The sequence below is a fragment of the Urocampus carinirostris genome, chromosome 3 (genome assembly GCF_059441175.1).
Source record: "Urocampus carinirostris isolate Australia breed hairy pipefish chromosome 3, RoL_Ucar_1.0, whole genome shotgun sequence".
Classification (NCBI taxonomy): Eukaryota; Metazoa; Chordata; class Actinopteri; order Syngnathiformes; family Syngnathidae; genus Urocampus; species Urocampus carinirostris.
The window spans coordinates 10,701,639-10,718,652 of NC_142351.1; the positions used below are offsets into that span (position 1 = coordinate 10,701,639).

The 17,014-nt window shown below is 41.2% G+C and overlaps 1 protein-coding gene across 3 annotated transcripts in view; it reads right to left on the minus strand.

The window, feature by feature from the left end:
• Positions 1-452: 452 nt before the first annotated feature.
• Positions 453-17,014, minus strand: part of LOC148368645 (voltage-dependent L-type calcium channel subunit beta-4-like) — a 34,447-nt gene continuing 17,885 nt past the window's right edge. For 2 of the 3 annotated variants that reach the window (XM_088330634.1, XM_088330636.1), the window contains 9 exons: positions 13,854-13,930; positions 13,392-13,411; positions 12,310-12,390; positions 10,758-10,816; positions 10,565-10,674; positions 10,325-10,476; positions 8,347-8,442; positions 8,076-8,261; positions 453-7,235 (listed from right to left, as the gene is read on the minus strand). In XM_088330634.1, coding sequence (XP_088186760.1) covers positions 6,969-7,235; positions 8,076-8,261; positions 8,347-8,442; positions 10,325-10,476; positions 10,565-10,674; positions 10,758-10,816; positions 12,310-12,390; positions 13,392-13,411; positions 13,854-13,930 — 1,048 coding nt within the window. In that variant the 3' untranslated portion in view covers positions 453-6,968. The remainder of the gene's footprint in view (positions 7,236-8,075; positions 8,262-8,346; positions 8,443-10,324; positions 10,477-10,564; positions 10,675-10,757; positions 10,817-12,309; positions 12,391-13,391; positions 13,412-13,853; positions 13,931-17,014) is intronic. The other variant, XM_088330635.1, reaches the window with a different exon arrangement.

Sequence of the window (17,014 nt, forward strand, 5' to 3'; positions counted from 1 at the left end):
TTCCACCAATCAAGAGATCGCGTTCCAGCACACCAGCTGATTACCTCAGGTGACTCCGGTTAGGTAATCACGACATAGATGTCTTCGCCACAGTGACCTCACCCATGCAGTACCCGATGTACGATAGTACTGTGTCTGTGAATGTGGTCAGGTCCTCATGATGGAAAGTGTCCCAGTGTGTCTGCTTAAAGCTGTCCTGGAGTTGGGGGAGGGCGTCGTCAGGCCAGTTGATGATGATGTGTCTCCTGGCCTTTGTCTGCCGACTGAGCGGGGTATGCGCTGGGGCCAGGAACAATGAGAGGTGATCGAACTGTCCCAGGTGGGGGAGGAGTATGGTTCTCTGTGCACTCGATGTTAGTGTTTGGAGGGGAGCACAATATTTTTAGTTTACATTTTTAGTAGTTGTCAACTCTATTCACAGACAATCGTTTTGTTAAAAAAATACAACAGAGTCTATCATAATGGCTTTTTTATTTTTGGGGGAAAAACAGTCACTTGGAGCTTTGTCTTCAATACAGCTGGCTCTAAAGTCAACTATTTTCTTTAATTCCTCTTTAGAAATTAGTATGGTACATTATACATGCAATACCGCATTAGCCGCTGATTTTTTTTTTTACCTTCCACAGACAAATCCACAAAAAAACACAGGATTTCCTTGATGGTCCAGATGAAGCTGTGTAAAGAAAGAGTTGGTGAAGAGAGGCCACAGCATGAAGTTTGCGATTGCATAGTACATGAACATCCTCATTTAATGCAGAGCATGCTGCTTTGAATTGCACATGACCAAAACCTTGTTTTCGTAACCATACAATGTATATCTTGAGCATCTCTTAAAAGACTCTATGTACATGTTTTAAAATTCAAAAAAAGTCCCTAGAAAAGACCGTCTGGAGCTCTTTCAATGACAAAGGCTCTTCATTGAATCTTTTCCCTAATCTTGTTTAACATTTTTTATAATTAAGTGAAAAAGCAAACGCATATCCTTTCAGAGTAGGGATACGGTGACATGTATGACCTCAAATTTGTACAGTGTCAAGAGAAAGTATTTGCCCCTCCAAGAACGTTTTGTCATATTGCCACATTTCAGTCTTCATATTTAACACTAAAAAAAACTTTAAATATTTTCAAAGAATCACCATGTGGGACACAATCGTGAAGGGGAACTTAATTATTTCAACATTTTATACTGTATTTACAACAAAAACACTGGAAAGTAGGGGTTGTAGAAATATTGCCCCCCTCTTAGCTCAGCCAACTCACTTTAGAAGTTCCCTGATGGCTTCCGAATCCCATGTAGACCTAAATGAGTAACGATGACAAACAGACGGCATTTGAAGACCAAATAACACTTAAGGCAGGCGCCAGAAAAAGTTACAGAAATGTTTAAAGTGTGAACGAGATACGAGAACATTTCGTACAATTTACACATCTTCTGAAGCACTGTGCGAGCAATAATATTCAAATGGAAAGCATAAAACCACTGCAAACTTACCAAGACCAGGGGGTCTCTCTAAAATTTCAGCCGAAACAAGAAGAAAACGAATCAGATAAGCAACCAAGAGACCCAATGATTACATTGGATAACTTGCAGGCATACCCAGCCGAGGGGGGACAATCTGTGCATAAGACAACTATAAGTCATATTCTACATCAACTTACCCTCTTTGGGAGAATGGCAAGGAGGAAGCTTATTCGAAAAATTATATAATAAAAAGGTCCATTAGGTGTTTGCAAGAAGCCACATGGGAGACACAAATATGTGGAATAAATTGCTTTGGTCAGATGCGACCAAAATTGAACCGTTTGGGCTAAGAGAAAAGCGTTACGTTTGGCGTAGGAGTGACACTGCACATCACCCTGAAAACACCATCATCACTGTCAAACATGGTGGTGACAGCATTATGCTCTGCAGTTTCTTTTCTTCAGCAGGGACTGAGAAGATCAATAGAGCTGAAGATGGAAGCTCTGTTTGAGTCTGCAAGAGACCTGAGGATGGGGGGCAGGTTCCCCTTCCAACCGGACAACCACCCTAAACATAAAGCACAATCTACAATGGAGTAGTTTAAAACCAGATAGAGGTGTTGAAATTACCAAGCTAAGGTTTAGACCACAATCCTTTACAGCTTTTCTAGAAAGATCTGAAACATGCTGTGCACAAACGATTACCATCAAACCTTAAGGAACTTTAGCTGTTTTCTAAGGAATATATGCAAAACTTAGAGAGTCACACCAAAAAAGACTTGTGGCTGTGATCACAGCAAAACGAGGTTGTACAAAGTATTAACTCAAAGGGGGCCAATATTTTTGCAACGTCTACTTTCCATTTTTTAAATTGTAGGCATAATATTAATAATATAAATATAAATAATAAAATAAATGATTGTGTCTTTCATATTGTTAATTTTTAGAAATTATTTTGAGTTTTTTTCTTACATAATTGTTTGAAGCCTCAAATATGGCAGGAAATGTGTCAAAGTTCTTTGGGGGGGGGGGCTAATAATTTTGCAAGCACTGTATTTGAACCTGTTGCATTCCATTTTTTTTTTCTAAAGTCACTATTCACATCAAGGTTACGTCGTTAACCTATTTAATCATGATGACCTGAGTATCTGGCAGTCAAATTGTGAGCATTCAAATCTTGCAAAACGGTCTTATTCAAATCTGTCGTAGCATTCTTAGCAAACTTGAAATGCAAAGGTTGCACCGGTGCTCATTTTCCCCTCATGCGAAGAAAAGCAAAATGCTAAACACTGAATACCTTAAACGCCATTACAAACAGACCAGGACCCTAATTTTTGTGTTTCATCTAAAAAAAATTGTGGGAAGGGGGTATAGTGTGTCAAAATGTTGATATATTATTGGTTAGTGACAATGTCGGGACTAACGCGTTATGAGGAAGTACGAGGGCGTTGAATTTCTCTTAATGTAGATATTCTCCCTCCCGTATATACTCCCATCCAAGCCGAATTTACGATTATTAAAAAAAAAAAAAATCAATCAGAGAATCAGTTTATAAGCCCACAGTACCGCATGGTAGGCAGCACCTGGGGGAGGTGTGTGTGGCTTATACAGGAACAACAAACGGACAAAAAATAAATGGGGCAAATGTGAGCTCAGAATTTACAGGAACAGTGTGCTGTATTTTGGTCATTTCATCTTGCACAGCATCCAGAAATGAAGAATGAGATCTTAGAGAGGTTTGAAGCCCAGCGACAACATGGATATGGAGTGTCTCGGCTAAGTGCTAGATTTCAAGCTCTTGAGATTGTAAAAGCAGAGAAATACGAAGGCTTTACGTCTTCCTTTATTTTTTTTATCATGTGGCTATTTTAAAGCAGTTAAAGAGGGTCGGCTTCTATAAGAGTATATACCACAGGTGTCAAACTGGCGGCCCGCGGGCCAGATCAGGCCCGCTAAGGGATTGAATCCGGCCCGCGAGACAACACTCAGAGAGGCGCAAGATAAAAACAAGCTGCAGGTTGAAATATGTCAACTTGATGTTGCTAAAGAATGGTGCTTCTCACAAAGACACTGCACTTGTATTTATTTCTCTCTCTCTCTCTCTCTCTCTTTCCACTCCTTTTCTCCCACTCTCTGTCTCTTTCACTCTGTGTCTCTCTTTTTCTCTTCCTTTGTTGCTCTTTATCTCTTTCTCTCTCTGTCTTTTTAACTTATTTTGCTCTAATTTCCTTTTCTCTCTTTTCTCTTTCTCTCTTCCTATCCTTTGTGCTTTCTTTTCTCTTTAATCTCCTTCTGTCTTTCTATTTCTCTTTAGATTTCTTTCTTCCTCTCCCTTTCTTTCCCCCTCTCTCATGACTTCTCTTTTTATCTCTTTTGTTTCTCAGGCTCTCCCCCTCTCTCTCTTTCTTTATCCCCCATCTTTCTCTTATTTCTTTATCTCTCTTTTTCTTTCTCTTTGATCTACTGGTCCGGCCCCCAACAGAATGTTTGTTCTATCGTGTGGCCCCCGAGTTAAAATGAGTTTGACACCCCTGGTATATACGGTTATTAGTAACAAGATAGTTACTTTTTCGAATACCGCGCTACTTTTTGGTATTAGCATTCTGGGAGATAACTGAATTACTTTTTGAATCAAGTAATTAGTAACTGCACTAAGATGAAAATGGATAAATTCTATTTTCCATCCTTACCAAGAAAAAACGGAATAGAACGGCAAATGTTATTTATGCATTCCTTTTTCTTTAAAACAGCAACTACTTGCGTTAGTTATGTTAAATTAACTTTCAGATACATTTTCCCTTATCCGCCCTTTTTTGCTTATATTATCTGAGTTTTTTCTAAGTGTATTCTACGTTTATTCTTTTTTTCAGTATTAGAAACCTGCAAAAGAGATAGCATAGGATGCCAGTTTGGTATTTGGACCATTAAACCAGCTCAGTAGCCTAGATGGTAAGGCGCCCGCTTTGAGACTGGGAGGTCGGTGGTTCGCGCCCCGGCCGAGTCATTCCTAAGACTTAAAAAGTGGTTGGCGGCGCCCTCTGTTGGCTGCGGCTGCATCGGCTCGCTACAACGGGTCAGGTGCAATCGAAATTTCGTTCTGTGTACATTGTTACACAGAATGACAATACAAGGAAATTATTATTATTATTATTATTATTATTATTCCGCACTGTTGTTTTGACTATTATGAAATGTTTACGTCAGGGGAGTCAAACAGGCGGCCCGCGAGACAGTGCTGAAGGAAGCGCAAGAGAAAAATGAGCTGCAGGTTGAAATATGTCCTCTTGATGTTGCCAAAGCTAGGTGCCTCTTACAAACACTGTAGTTGTATTTCTCTTTCTCTCTCTCTCTCTCTCACCCCCTCTCTCTCATCCTCCTTTTTTCCTCTCACTCTCTATGTCTCTCTTTTTCACTCTCCCTGTCTCTCTTTTTCTCTTTCTTTGTTCCTCTTTGTCTCTTTATGTCACTGTGTCGTTTTACCTTCTTTTGCTCTCTCTTCCTTTTTTCCTTTTCTCTCTCTTTTCTCTCTCTATCTCTTGGTTTCCCCTTCTTTCTTCCTACCCTTCTTGCTTTCTCTCCTCATTCTCTCCTTTTCTATTTCTATTTTTTTTTTTTGGATTTCTTTCTTTCTCTCTCTTTCTTTTTCCCTCTCACTATTTTTCTTTTAATCTCTTTTGTTTCTCACGTTCTCGCTCTCTTTCTCCCTTTTTCTCTTTCTCCTATTTCTTTCTCTTTTTCTGTCTTTTTTCTTTCTCCTCAATCTACAAGTCCGGCCCCCGAAGGAATGTTTGTTCTATCGTGTGGCCCCCGAGTTAAAATGAGTTTGACAACCCTGGTTTACGTCATTCTCAGTATGGGCCAATCATGTTGCTGTTCTTTGATTCCTACACCTTTTAGTGCGGATCTGCTTTTGTAACCTAGGAGACTTGATACAAAACAAGACCTTTAGAGCAGGTAGGAATCTCTTATTGGAGTATTGAGGTTCGGCTTCTCACCCTATCTTCTTTGCAAGTTCAAAATCCATTGATGTCTTCTCTCCTTATTTTGAGTATCTACCAAAACGAAGTTATCATTAATAAACTAGAATAGGATAACTTAAGATACTTTAAAATCATGATTAACTACATCTGCACTTCGTTACAACAGACTGAGTTCAGCCACACTATTAGTTTGATGGCGGCACAAACACTTTCTGATATATTTTCTGCTGTGCTGGGTTGGATCGCGAGTTTAGGGAGATCACAAACTTGCTATACAGATATAAATATATAAAGTTAAAAAGTCATTATTCCGTTCATAATAAATGTTTCTCAGAAAATCTTTTGGTCGATTTGTGAAATGCGAGAGGTGGGGTGAAACTCAATGGAACTCTCAAAAAAATATACAAATGGAAAAAACTGATTGATGCCATACTACAGTGATTAATCAGCCAGACCTAAACGCAAGACACGGATGATCAAGATGATGGGCTCAAGGAAGTGGGTGGGCATAGGTCAGGCCTGAGGAACCTAAGGTGAAAACAGGAAATAATTAAAATTGAATTAAAATTACAACCTCCCCACTTAACCATCATGTTGTGTTGGGAATTGGCACCACTAACTGTTGTTCGCGGGTCAATTTTGACCAGGGGGTCCAACTCAGTCCTGACCACTAAAAACGGAGTATCGCTCAATATAATTAAACCAACATCCTAACAAACATTACATTATATGCACCCATTACCATATATTCCCATTATAATTTGATGGCCTCTGAGACACATCAGTTATTACATTTTAGAACCTTGAAACAGGTTATAGAGGAGACCCTAATACCATATAGGGGTCAAATGCTATCAAATTTAAACTTACTGGGATCAATCTCTTCAAAAATTGTCACAATTGTATTGTTCAAACATCCAAACTGCTTAAGCTTTTTCTCTCCGTGAAATAACGTTCAAAAAATATAGTTCAAGAATGTGAAGCACCAATTTTCAACTAGGGTTCTGCTCGACAATTGCTAATGTATCCTCTGTAAAGCCCAGCCCAGCCCTCCTACCTACAAGCTAGCATTTAGGAAAATCAGATTTTCAGAATAGGTATAAAAGATGTATGAAAGAAAGATAGAATGAAGGTTTAAAGTTGGAAGGAAGGAAGGAAACGTTCATCATCTATTAGCATGCAATAAGCTAAAAGTTGAAAGGGTTTTTACATGGTTTGGTAAGGGGTCTGTGTCCAGTAGACCTCCTTCCCACTTGGTGTGACATCACATCAGCACCATATGTCCACTGCTGAGGCAGTGAGGGCAATCTATGCAATATTTCTTCTGAGAGAGACCCAGAAGGTTCGGTAGCTGTCTGGGCAACACGAAACATAAAATGTTGAGTTCTGTGAATGTTTTGGAGGTTTAATACACAAAGGACCCCCCTGAAAATAGGGAAAACTTGGAACACCTGTGTCTCTTTGACAGTGATTATTTTGTGGTTGGAATTTAGAACATCTGGTCACTTCAAGACGAGTCAACGGGATTCAAAGCCGGTGCCGGGAGTCATGGCTGTAGCTGCCCGGGGAGCTGCGGTTGCGGTGTGGCTTGTATGCATCCTGATAGGGGTCCTGGTAGTCATGGTAGGGGTCCTGCGCCTCTCGGCTGTGCTGTGAGCCCGACGACATTCGATTGCGTCCCTTGTGCGCCCGTTCGTTATGGTAGTTTTCATCGGCTGTCATCAGGTTGCGTCGCTCATTTGCAGTAGAATGGTCGCCCGAGTGGTTGCTCTGTTGTTGCATTCTTTGGCTCTGCTGTTATGAAAAGAAGAGAGAAATGGTGCGATCGTTCTCAAATACAATGGAACCTCGGTTCTCGACCATAATCCGTTCCAGAACCCTGTTCGAAAACCGATTTGTTCGATCACCGAAATCATTTTTCCCATTAAAAATAATGTAAATCGTTTTAATCCGTTCCAACACCCTGAATGTTTACCTTGAATATTTTAACATAAACATAAAGCTAACCCAGGCTAATCGTACGTCCGCATTTTCGTAATCTTCCGTACGAAAGATTACGCTAATATGAACGTGTAAAAATAAAAAAATCAGGTCGTTTACAAGTCATTTAGCACCCGGGTCTCCACAACAAGTGGTGAGCGGTTCATTGGAAAGGGGGCTCCGTTCCAACACCCTGAATGTTGGGCTCCGTTCCAACACCCTGAATGTTTAACGTAAACTTAAAGCTAACCCAGGCTAATCGTACGTTCGCGTTATCGTGATCTTATGAATAGGATTTCTTACCTTTGTGGTGGTCAGCAGAAGGCGCTCGCTCACCTTCTTCATATTTGGCTATTATTTCTTTCTTAAATGCAATAGTTGTACGCACTACTTTTCTTTTTTCACCTGTAGCAACTTTGCTCCTTGCACTATCTTCGGAGGCATAATAAGGGGCTAAAACACCCGTACGCCGCTCAGCATCGCGCCCTAGCGTACGCACTCACGCATTACAGGCGTTCGAACTCCGATTTTTGGACCGAACAGCGAAGCAAGAATTTCTCGAAATGTTTGGTCGGACACCGATTTGTTCTAACTGAGAGGCGTTCAAAAACCGAGGTTCCACTGTAATAAAGTCTCGAAGTAACCAATGTATACCTGCAATCCAGAAATGTTGGTAGGGTACGCTGTGAGAGTACTGGGGCCGATATTACGTCCGAGCAAGGGGTTTAGTGGAGTCGCCATGGAGGTATGTGTTGCTTTCCAATAGGCCTCAAGGTATTCTGCAAGATGCTCACAGGCGTCCTCAAGCTGGTTCTCGTCCAGGATGATGTCAAACATTTCCTGTGGGCAGCAAAATATTGGATAGCTTTAACCTTTTGTTATTTCAATCAACATGAAACGTTGTGCGATGAGGAAGGTCACGCACTGGAGGACATTGGGCAAGTTTGTCTGCAGCCACAAGTTGAACATTCAGGTGTTTGCTCTGGGACTTCCCTCTGGACTTTACTAGTCTCTGCAGTACCTGAAGGAAAATGCCACATAGATTGTATTAAATGAGGTGTCCTGGAAAGAGCTCCTGAAGGTCCTTAACTGGAGACTGTAAGCATAAATCAGCTCAACTCAATGAGTGCAATACTACAGTACTTTTAAAAGTGCTAACTAATTTGATCCAGACTCATCTCATGTCATTAGCCGTACCGCTTATCCTTGTTAGGGTCGCGGGGGGGCTGGAGCCCATCCCAGCCATCTCCGGGCAGTGGGCAGGGGACACCCTGAACCGGTTGCCAGCCAATCGCAGGGCACACAGGGACAGACAACTCATTCGCTCATTCACACCTAGGGACAATTTAGACCGGCCAATTCACCTGAAATGCATGTTTTTGGAATGTGGGAGGAAACTGGAGTGCCCGGAGGAAACCCATGCAAGCACGGGGAGAACATACAAACTCCGCACAGGAAGTCTGGAGCTGGATTTGAACCCACGACAGGTTCCCATGACATGAACTGTGCCGCACAAGCGCTAACCACTGCGCCGCCGTGCTGCCCTTGATCCAGACTGATCTTTTTAAACTTTCTTGCTTAAACTTGTAGTAGGCTGCTCATAGTAATTGCTGTTTTAAATCTTTGAGCCAAAGGTAAACCCTAATTCAAGGCTAAAGAGGAAAAAACATCTACTCCAAATTACACCTGTACTGTGGTATTATAATTGAAATATCAAGATACAGTAGAACCTCGGTTTTCGAACCAAAAATTTCGAGAAATTCTTGCTTCGCTATTCGGTCAAAAAATCGGAGTTCGAACGCCGGTAATGCATGAGTGCGTACGCTGGGATGCGATGCTGAGCGGCGTACGGGTGTTTTAGCCCCTTATTATGCCTCCAAAGAAAGTCAGTGCAAGCAGCAAAGTTGCTACAGGTGAAAAAAGAAAAGTAGTGCGTACAACTATTGTATTTTAGCAAAGAAATAATTGCAAATTATGAAGGAGGTGTGCGAGTGTCTGATCTTGCTAAGGAATACAGCATGGCTAAATCTACGATCAGTACGATACTAAAGAATAAGGAGGCTGTGAAATCTAGTGATGTGGCTAAGGGAGTGAGTGCTATAAGCAAGCAACAGCGGTACACCTGCGCCTTCTGCAGACCACCACAAAGGTAAGAAATCCTATCAATAATTATTTTCTTTATCCTAAATTTTTACACGTTCATGTTAGCGTAATCTTTTGTGTTTGGGTGTTGGAACGGAGCCCAACTTTCAGGGTGTTGGAACGGAGCCCCCTTTCCAATGAACCGCTCACCACTTGTGGAGACCCGGGTGCTAAATGACTTGTAAACGACCTGATTTTTTTATTTTTACACGTTCATGTTAGCGTAATCTTTCGTACGGAAGATTACGATAACGCGGACGTACGATTAGCCTGGGTTAGCTTTATGTGGGTGTTGGAACGGAGCTCAACTTTCAGGGTGTTGGTACGGAGCCCCCTCTCCAATGAACCGCTCACCACTTGTTGTGGAGACCTGGGTGCTAAATGACTTGTAAACGACCTGATTTTTTTAATTTTTACACGTTCATGTTAGCGTAATCTTTCGTACGGAAGATTACGATAACGTGGACATACGATTAGCCTGGGTTAGCTTTATGATTACGTTAAACATTCAAGTTAAACGTTCAGGGTGTTGGAACGGATTAAAACGATTTACATTATTTTTAATGGGAAAAATGATTTCGGTGATCGAACAAATCGGTTTTCCAACAGGGTTCTGGAACGGATTATGGTCGAGAACCGAGGTTCCACTGTATTGGCAACCCCCCACGCCACCCAATAGACTACGTTATCTGCAATCTACAATGCAACTTCATTTAAAGCAAATCTAACAGATCACAATTGAACTGGTCTTGCTAGTTTACCTTTGGTGAGGACACTTTGACGTGGACAATGATAGGAGATAATGAGGTCTTGAGTAGTTGGGCAGGGTGATTGATGGTGTCGGCATCCAGCACAACCAGTTGCAGTGAGCGTGCCAATTCAAATATCCGCTCAATCTCACTTTGCACTTCAGCTGATGACACAAGACACAAGTAAGGAAAGATTGAAGACTCTAAGAGAAAACCTTATTTGGGGAATATCTATAGTCGGTAATTTCTTACCTAAACTGGAACGTGTGTTGGACCTTTCTATTATGGCCCTTTTGCTGGGGTTGTTGAGTACGGACCTCTTGGCCAAAGATATATCTGCAGTAACGCGGGTGATTGATATCCTATAAAAGTTAAGATTTTGGTCAATCCACTTGACAGGGAAATTATTGCATATAAGGGAAGGAATCAGTGCAATTTTTTTTACCTGCCATCAAATCTGTGCTTGAGAAAGTCAAAAAGTGCTTTCTGCATCATATCAGTCACCTGCACAAGTGACAAAATTTCAACTTTTAATGACATTCATCCATCATGCATTTGAAGGTCAGATACCCAACATAAAACACTCTGACAGACAAGGTTAAATGCCCGGTCCACAAGCTAACATTGACTAATTGGGAGAACTCTAATTCATACCCATAACCTGTGAATGTGAAGCGCTTGCCGTCAGAACAAAAATCATTCATTCATTAATCTATCCATTTGGTTTTGCTTTTCTGGGGTCAGGTCACAGGAGCAGCCGCTTAAGAAAGGATGCCCACACACTTCATTCAGCTCCTCCGACAGAATCCCAGGCCAGCCTAGAGACCATAGTCTCTCCATCATGTCCTGGGTTGTCCCCATAGTCCCTCTCGAAAGAGGCGTCCCTGAGGCATCCTTACTAGATGTCTTAGCAAAAATGTAAATAGGTAAATCGAGAGCTTGGCCTTTAGGCTAAACTCTTTCTTTCCCATGACGGACAGATACATAGTCTATGATTGCAGACGCTGCACCAATCCATCTGTCAATCCCTTGCTCCATCCTACTCTCACTTGTGAACAAGACCCCAAGATATTTGAACTTTTCCACTTGGGCAGGATCTTTCCTTTAACCTAGAGACGGTATACTACCCTGTAAACCGCTAAAGTGAAAGTTCAAGACCATGGTTTGTGAAAGCCACATCATCTACAAAAACCTGAATCCTTCTACGCCTTAGCTGCACCATAAAGGTAATGAACAGAATCTGGGACAAAGGGCAGCTTTGATGGAGTCCAACCTTCACCGGGAACAAATCCCACACACTGCCGGCAGAGGGGACCAGTGGTACGGGTCATACAGGTACCTGACAGTCTCGATGAGATTCTCCAGTATCCCTTACTCCCTCACAGGACTCCCTAAGCAACAAGTTCGAATGCCACCCCTAAGTCAACAAAACTCAGGTAGACCCGATAGCCAAACTCCTATCTTTACTTGAGGACCCTGTTCAGGGTGTAGAGATGGTCCACTTTTTTACGGACAGGACAAAAACCACACTGTGTCTCTTGAATCCAAGGTTTGTTTTTTTTGACAGACCCTCCTTTCCAGTACCCCTTATCTTGTCAGAACTACTCTGCCTCGTACAAACGGTAATACTCCTACTGGCCAGAACGGGATGTCAAGAGCATAGGAAGTATGCCTCACAGTTTTTATACTTTGTGGTTTGCTTAGCCCAATTTCAGGTATAAGAGTCCAGCCACCAATTTTCTTCTATTATGCTCAACAATTATCGTTACTTTAAAAGTGATGGTACTATTGAGGATATACTGTATGTCCATTCATGTTTTTCATCGAAGGTTTCTGAGGTGTATTTAATTTGAGCCGCAATAAATGACAATTTATTAGGTATAAAATCCAAAACAATGTAGCTCATGAAGACACATGCAATTTACCATCATGTTAAGCAGACAACTTAAGGAAGGATGCCCGTGTGAACAGAGATAAACCACATACTGACGTCTTACCTCATAACCTTTGAGCGATGGTCCAACCAACACAACAGGTCTCATGGAGGGAACCACATCATATGGGGGGACGTGCTCCGTCTGTCAATTTAAACATTTAGATATGAGTATGAGTATGTCAACGGAACAAGTTAACACAATAAGACAGATTTAATGAGCAGCAGATCAATTTGGATGACAATTAGCTGTTCAAATAATCGCCTGATCTTGCACATGGCAAACTTTGTGGAACCATGTTTCCATCAAGCAATACATTTCAGTTAAGTTAGTAGTCAAATTTTATTTCCTTACTTTGAGTGCGTTCGGTATAAGTCATGAAGTATATTTGGGGGGGTTTATGATAGCTGTCTCAGCTACATATATAACTGTACAATCCCAGCCAGTCATAGTGTTTCCTTCCTCTTTAGTAGGTTCTTGTTTCTCAGGGGAAAACAAAAAACAACTGGACCCGAAACTTCATAATTGTTAAACCGTCCCGTATTTTTGCTAAATGTTTTATGACAGAGAAAGCGAAGAACCTTCTGCACTCACCTGAATTGATGAATTTAAAGTTTTTCAGTCTGTGATCAGTGTATTTTTCTCTCTCGATTATTTGCATTGGCAAGCATATGAATACATATTGAGTGGCAACTGCCAAATTGAACTCTGAAATACCCATCTCTGAAACTAATTGCTCATGTATTTTCAAGTTTTCCCATCCCTTTGTTTTTGGATGCTATGATACTCTGCCGAAATTGTTGTGTGGACTGACGTTTTGGTCCCCTTTGGTACCCTACAACTGCAGTTATTTTATGTTGATCTATTTCACAAAATTTACTCCAAATTTAACTGTAATGACTGACAAATACCAGGTAAAATGTTACAATAGAATGAAAGGACACGCCAACAATGTCTGCAAACTTCTTGATTACAATTTGTAGTTTTAAAATATGAAAAGACAACTTTGACACTTCAGTGAGCCTAAAGTATTGCGCTCTGTGTGATACGTGGCCACTTGGTGCAGCGCAACAAGCTCCTGTAATTCTGTAATGGAGGCCACAAGAACTCAGTTGATACTTCATGCGTGAGTCTCACCAACTTACCACTTTCTGTTTCTGCTTTCCTGCAGTAGGGGAGAGAAGACAGCAACAGTGTCGTCAGTGGCTGCTCAGGGAAGGAGTCACAATCAGAAACCATGTGTGTCATGAGCAAAGAAAACCTAGCAACTATAAATTGTGATTAAGAAAAATGTGAGAAAAAAAGTGTCTCTATGTTCCCATTATATTCACAAAATCACACGAGTGTTGTTCATGAGGGATCATAGTCTTGTCGTTGGATTCACACTGTGGTAAGCCCCACTCTCAGAACGCCTGCAGTCCTCAACTGGAGGAAGAGGAGCATGATGGGAAAATGTACCAACAACTGTAGTCAGTGAACTTAGGCTCTATGCAGAGACAATGGGAAGGCTTTATGCTCTGATTCTATACTCTTGTGCTTCAGGAGGCTGATCTTTAGGCAGGTGGCTAGCTACTTAGGGCCCACTCCCCACTGTTTGATGCGCTCACCTGCCGAGGATATGAGGGGTCGGATAGAGGCAGAAACCTCATCCTCTACACTGGAAGAGGAGTTCCCTCCAGACTTACTGGATAACACAAAAGGGAGATAAAAAGAGACAGAAACACAGCGTGGCATTAATGCGGAAAACGTGAGAATGCGGGAGGAAATGTAAAGGGATCAATCCAGGAATTCTAGCTACAGTGAATTTGAACGTGTCCGCTTGTCTGAGAAGCATTGGTGGCATTCAACGTTACTCGCGAGTAGAGTGCTGGAGCAGTCGGGTCCACACAGATTAGCGTTAAAGTTGACTTTGAGGGTTGAAGAAGTGCATGAGTTACAGTACAAATGCTAGATGACACAACCTTCAAAACACATTACGCACGCCAGAAAGGGCACGCCGAGTTAATGGGACCTCTTATTAGGACTGTGTGAGTGGAGGAGATAGTCGAAACAGGCGTGAGTCATAGACAAATTGGCATCAGGTAAAGAGGCCAAGAGAATGTCCTATGTTAAACATGATATGACTTTCTTAAGGACCCCAAATTGAAAACAGCTTTAGAAATGCAAAAAACATGATGTTTACTGACGATTAAAACAAATCCTTTTGAAAATTATTTTTACAGTAATCCCTCGGTTATCGCGGTTAATGGGGACCAAAACCACCCGCGAAAAGTGAAAATCCGCAAAGTAGCGACGCCCCTTCAAAAATGTTTAAAAAAAAAATAATTTAAAAAAAAATTATTTTATTTTATTATAATTTTTTTTAGACCTGCGAAGCTCTGAACCCGCGAACGTGGAACCACGAAGTAGCGACGCGTCTTCAAAAATGCTTAAATTTAAAAAAAAATTATTTTATTTTATTATTATCATTTTTTAGACCTGTGAAGCTCTGAACCTGTGAACGTGGAACCACGAAGTAGCGACGCCCCTTCAAAAACGCTTTAATTTTTTTTTATTATTACTATTTTTTAAAAATTATTTTATTTCATTATTATTCATTTTTAGACCCGCGAAGCTCTGAACCCGCGAACGTGGAACCGCGAAGTAGCGAGGTCCCACTGTATTTACTTCTCAAGGTTACTTCAATTTCCTCATGCTAAGGTTTTTGAGTTTTTCCTTGCTCTCGTGTAGGTTTTAGATCAGGGTATGATGTAATCATAGTTTGTAGTTTGTAATAGGCCGTGGTCTGTGCAGCCATTTGAGAATCCTTGTGATTCGGGGTATTTTGGCTCCGCCCCCGGTTTATTATCCAATCAGAAGGCGCAGGGTGGTTAGCGTCCGAGACAGTAGAGGATGAGAAAAGTTCGGCTCCGTTGTTGTTCGGGGTTGCGTTTATTAATCTGCTTAATCCGCTTTATAATATACCGATATCAGTCAAATTCCTAAATATCGGTGCCGATAATCGGTCGACCACTAAATCTAATTTCCTCCTACATTTTGTTAACCTTCGATAGGAAAACGCCCGTCTACTAGTAATCCCTAGAGACAACTGCATGATTCTGTCTGTGAAACTGAAATCTACAGGTCCTACTGTTTTTCAACCTGTAGAAGGCAAAGCTGCAAATACTATGCTCAATATTGATGCTGTCCTTTTGAGTCTGTGTGTCTTTTCTGGCAAGAGTAGTCCGTAGTCTGTAAAGCCCTTTGAGACTTTTTGTGATTGAGGGCTATACAAATAAACATGACTTGACTTGACTGTAAATGCTGACGTCTTTCAATACGTTTACATGCAGAGACCCTCTGTTGGCCCAAAAATATCTCAATCGTGTAATTTTAATTTTATTTTGTCCATGAAAACTTATTAAATAGTTCCAAATTGTCTGTCAGCTCCCTTTCATTGCTTTTCCTCTGGTTGCACTGATTCCAGATGTGTGCATTTAACCAATCACATTTCAGCCATTTACTTTTTGACAGCGTCAGAAATCTACCTGGAAGCCTTCAGTTTTTCCAGCCCCAAGGCATAACATAAGTGTAGATGAAGCTGTTGGTTTAGCCAATCAGATTTTAAGTTGGCGTCACCAAGGCCTTCTAGCAGGCGTAAGGAAACGTCAACAGTTTCACAAATTATGATTGGTTAGAAGGTGGTAACGGAAGTGTCTCAACGAAAGGGTGAAGAAATTATTCCCGTGTCCTCTGCTTCTGTCAAATGGACATTTTCAGCCCTAAATCAAATAAAAATTCATGCCAGAAATGTGACAGGTCGGGCTCAACTTTCAGCAGTAGCTTTGACAGCGATAGAAAATAACTTGGAACTGAGATGCACAGATAATCTGTACAAGAGAGTAGTTGAAAACTTTTTAAGAAAGGAGGACAGATTTTGTGCACAAATAAGGATTTCTGGTGAGTAAAACATAGCTATTTTCCTAAATCAAAGTGTAATTTTTTGAGGTTGTTCCTGATCTTTTTTTATATATGTCGCACCTGTGACTGCAGTAAATATTTCATAGCCACAGCATACTTATTTAGGGTTGGATTGATTCAGACGTAGCACTACTGAAGGCCTAGGTTTGTAATGCATGGCCCTCCACTGTAATTGATACAACTTTAAGGTTATGTAAACGCAAATAATTGTTTACAGACTATTATTTCGCCAAAACAATTAAGATTAAGATAGTCATCCAATAGTCCAATAGTCATCCTGCTACTCCACCTGTCAACAATATTCCTGTGGTATGGAATTCGGGCCGCGTCTGCCGTCATGCAAGGCACAAGACCCGGGACCGGCAGTCTAATCCTGTGGTGGTTACCACTAAGGTTGCCATTAAGGTTCAAAATTCGCGAAAGGTTTCAGCTCAGTCCACAGTGCTGAAGCTTGGCCTTCTTAATATTAGATCACTAGCCTCCAAAGCTTTACTTGTCAATGATCTTATTAATGAACACAATCTTAACCTTATTGGCCTTTGTGAGACCTGGTTAAAACCAAATGAGTTTGTAGTGTTAAATGAGGCTTCTCCCCCTAACTTTGTGAGTTCGCACTTGGCACGACCATGCAAAAAAGGTGGAGGTGTTGCTCTTATATCGGAAGATAGGTTGAAATTTACTTCTAATACCCCTACTAGTGCATTCCATTTTTAGTGGGCAAGAACTCAAGTGTCACCAGTCCCAGCTTGCAGCAATATGTGACCAGGGATAATAGTTTTGCTGCTGCACAAGTGCAACTTACTGTAAA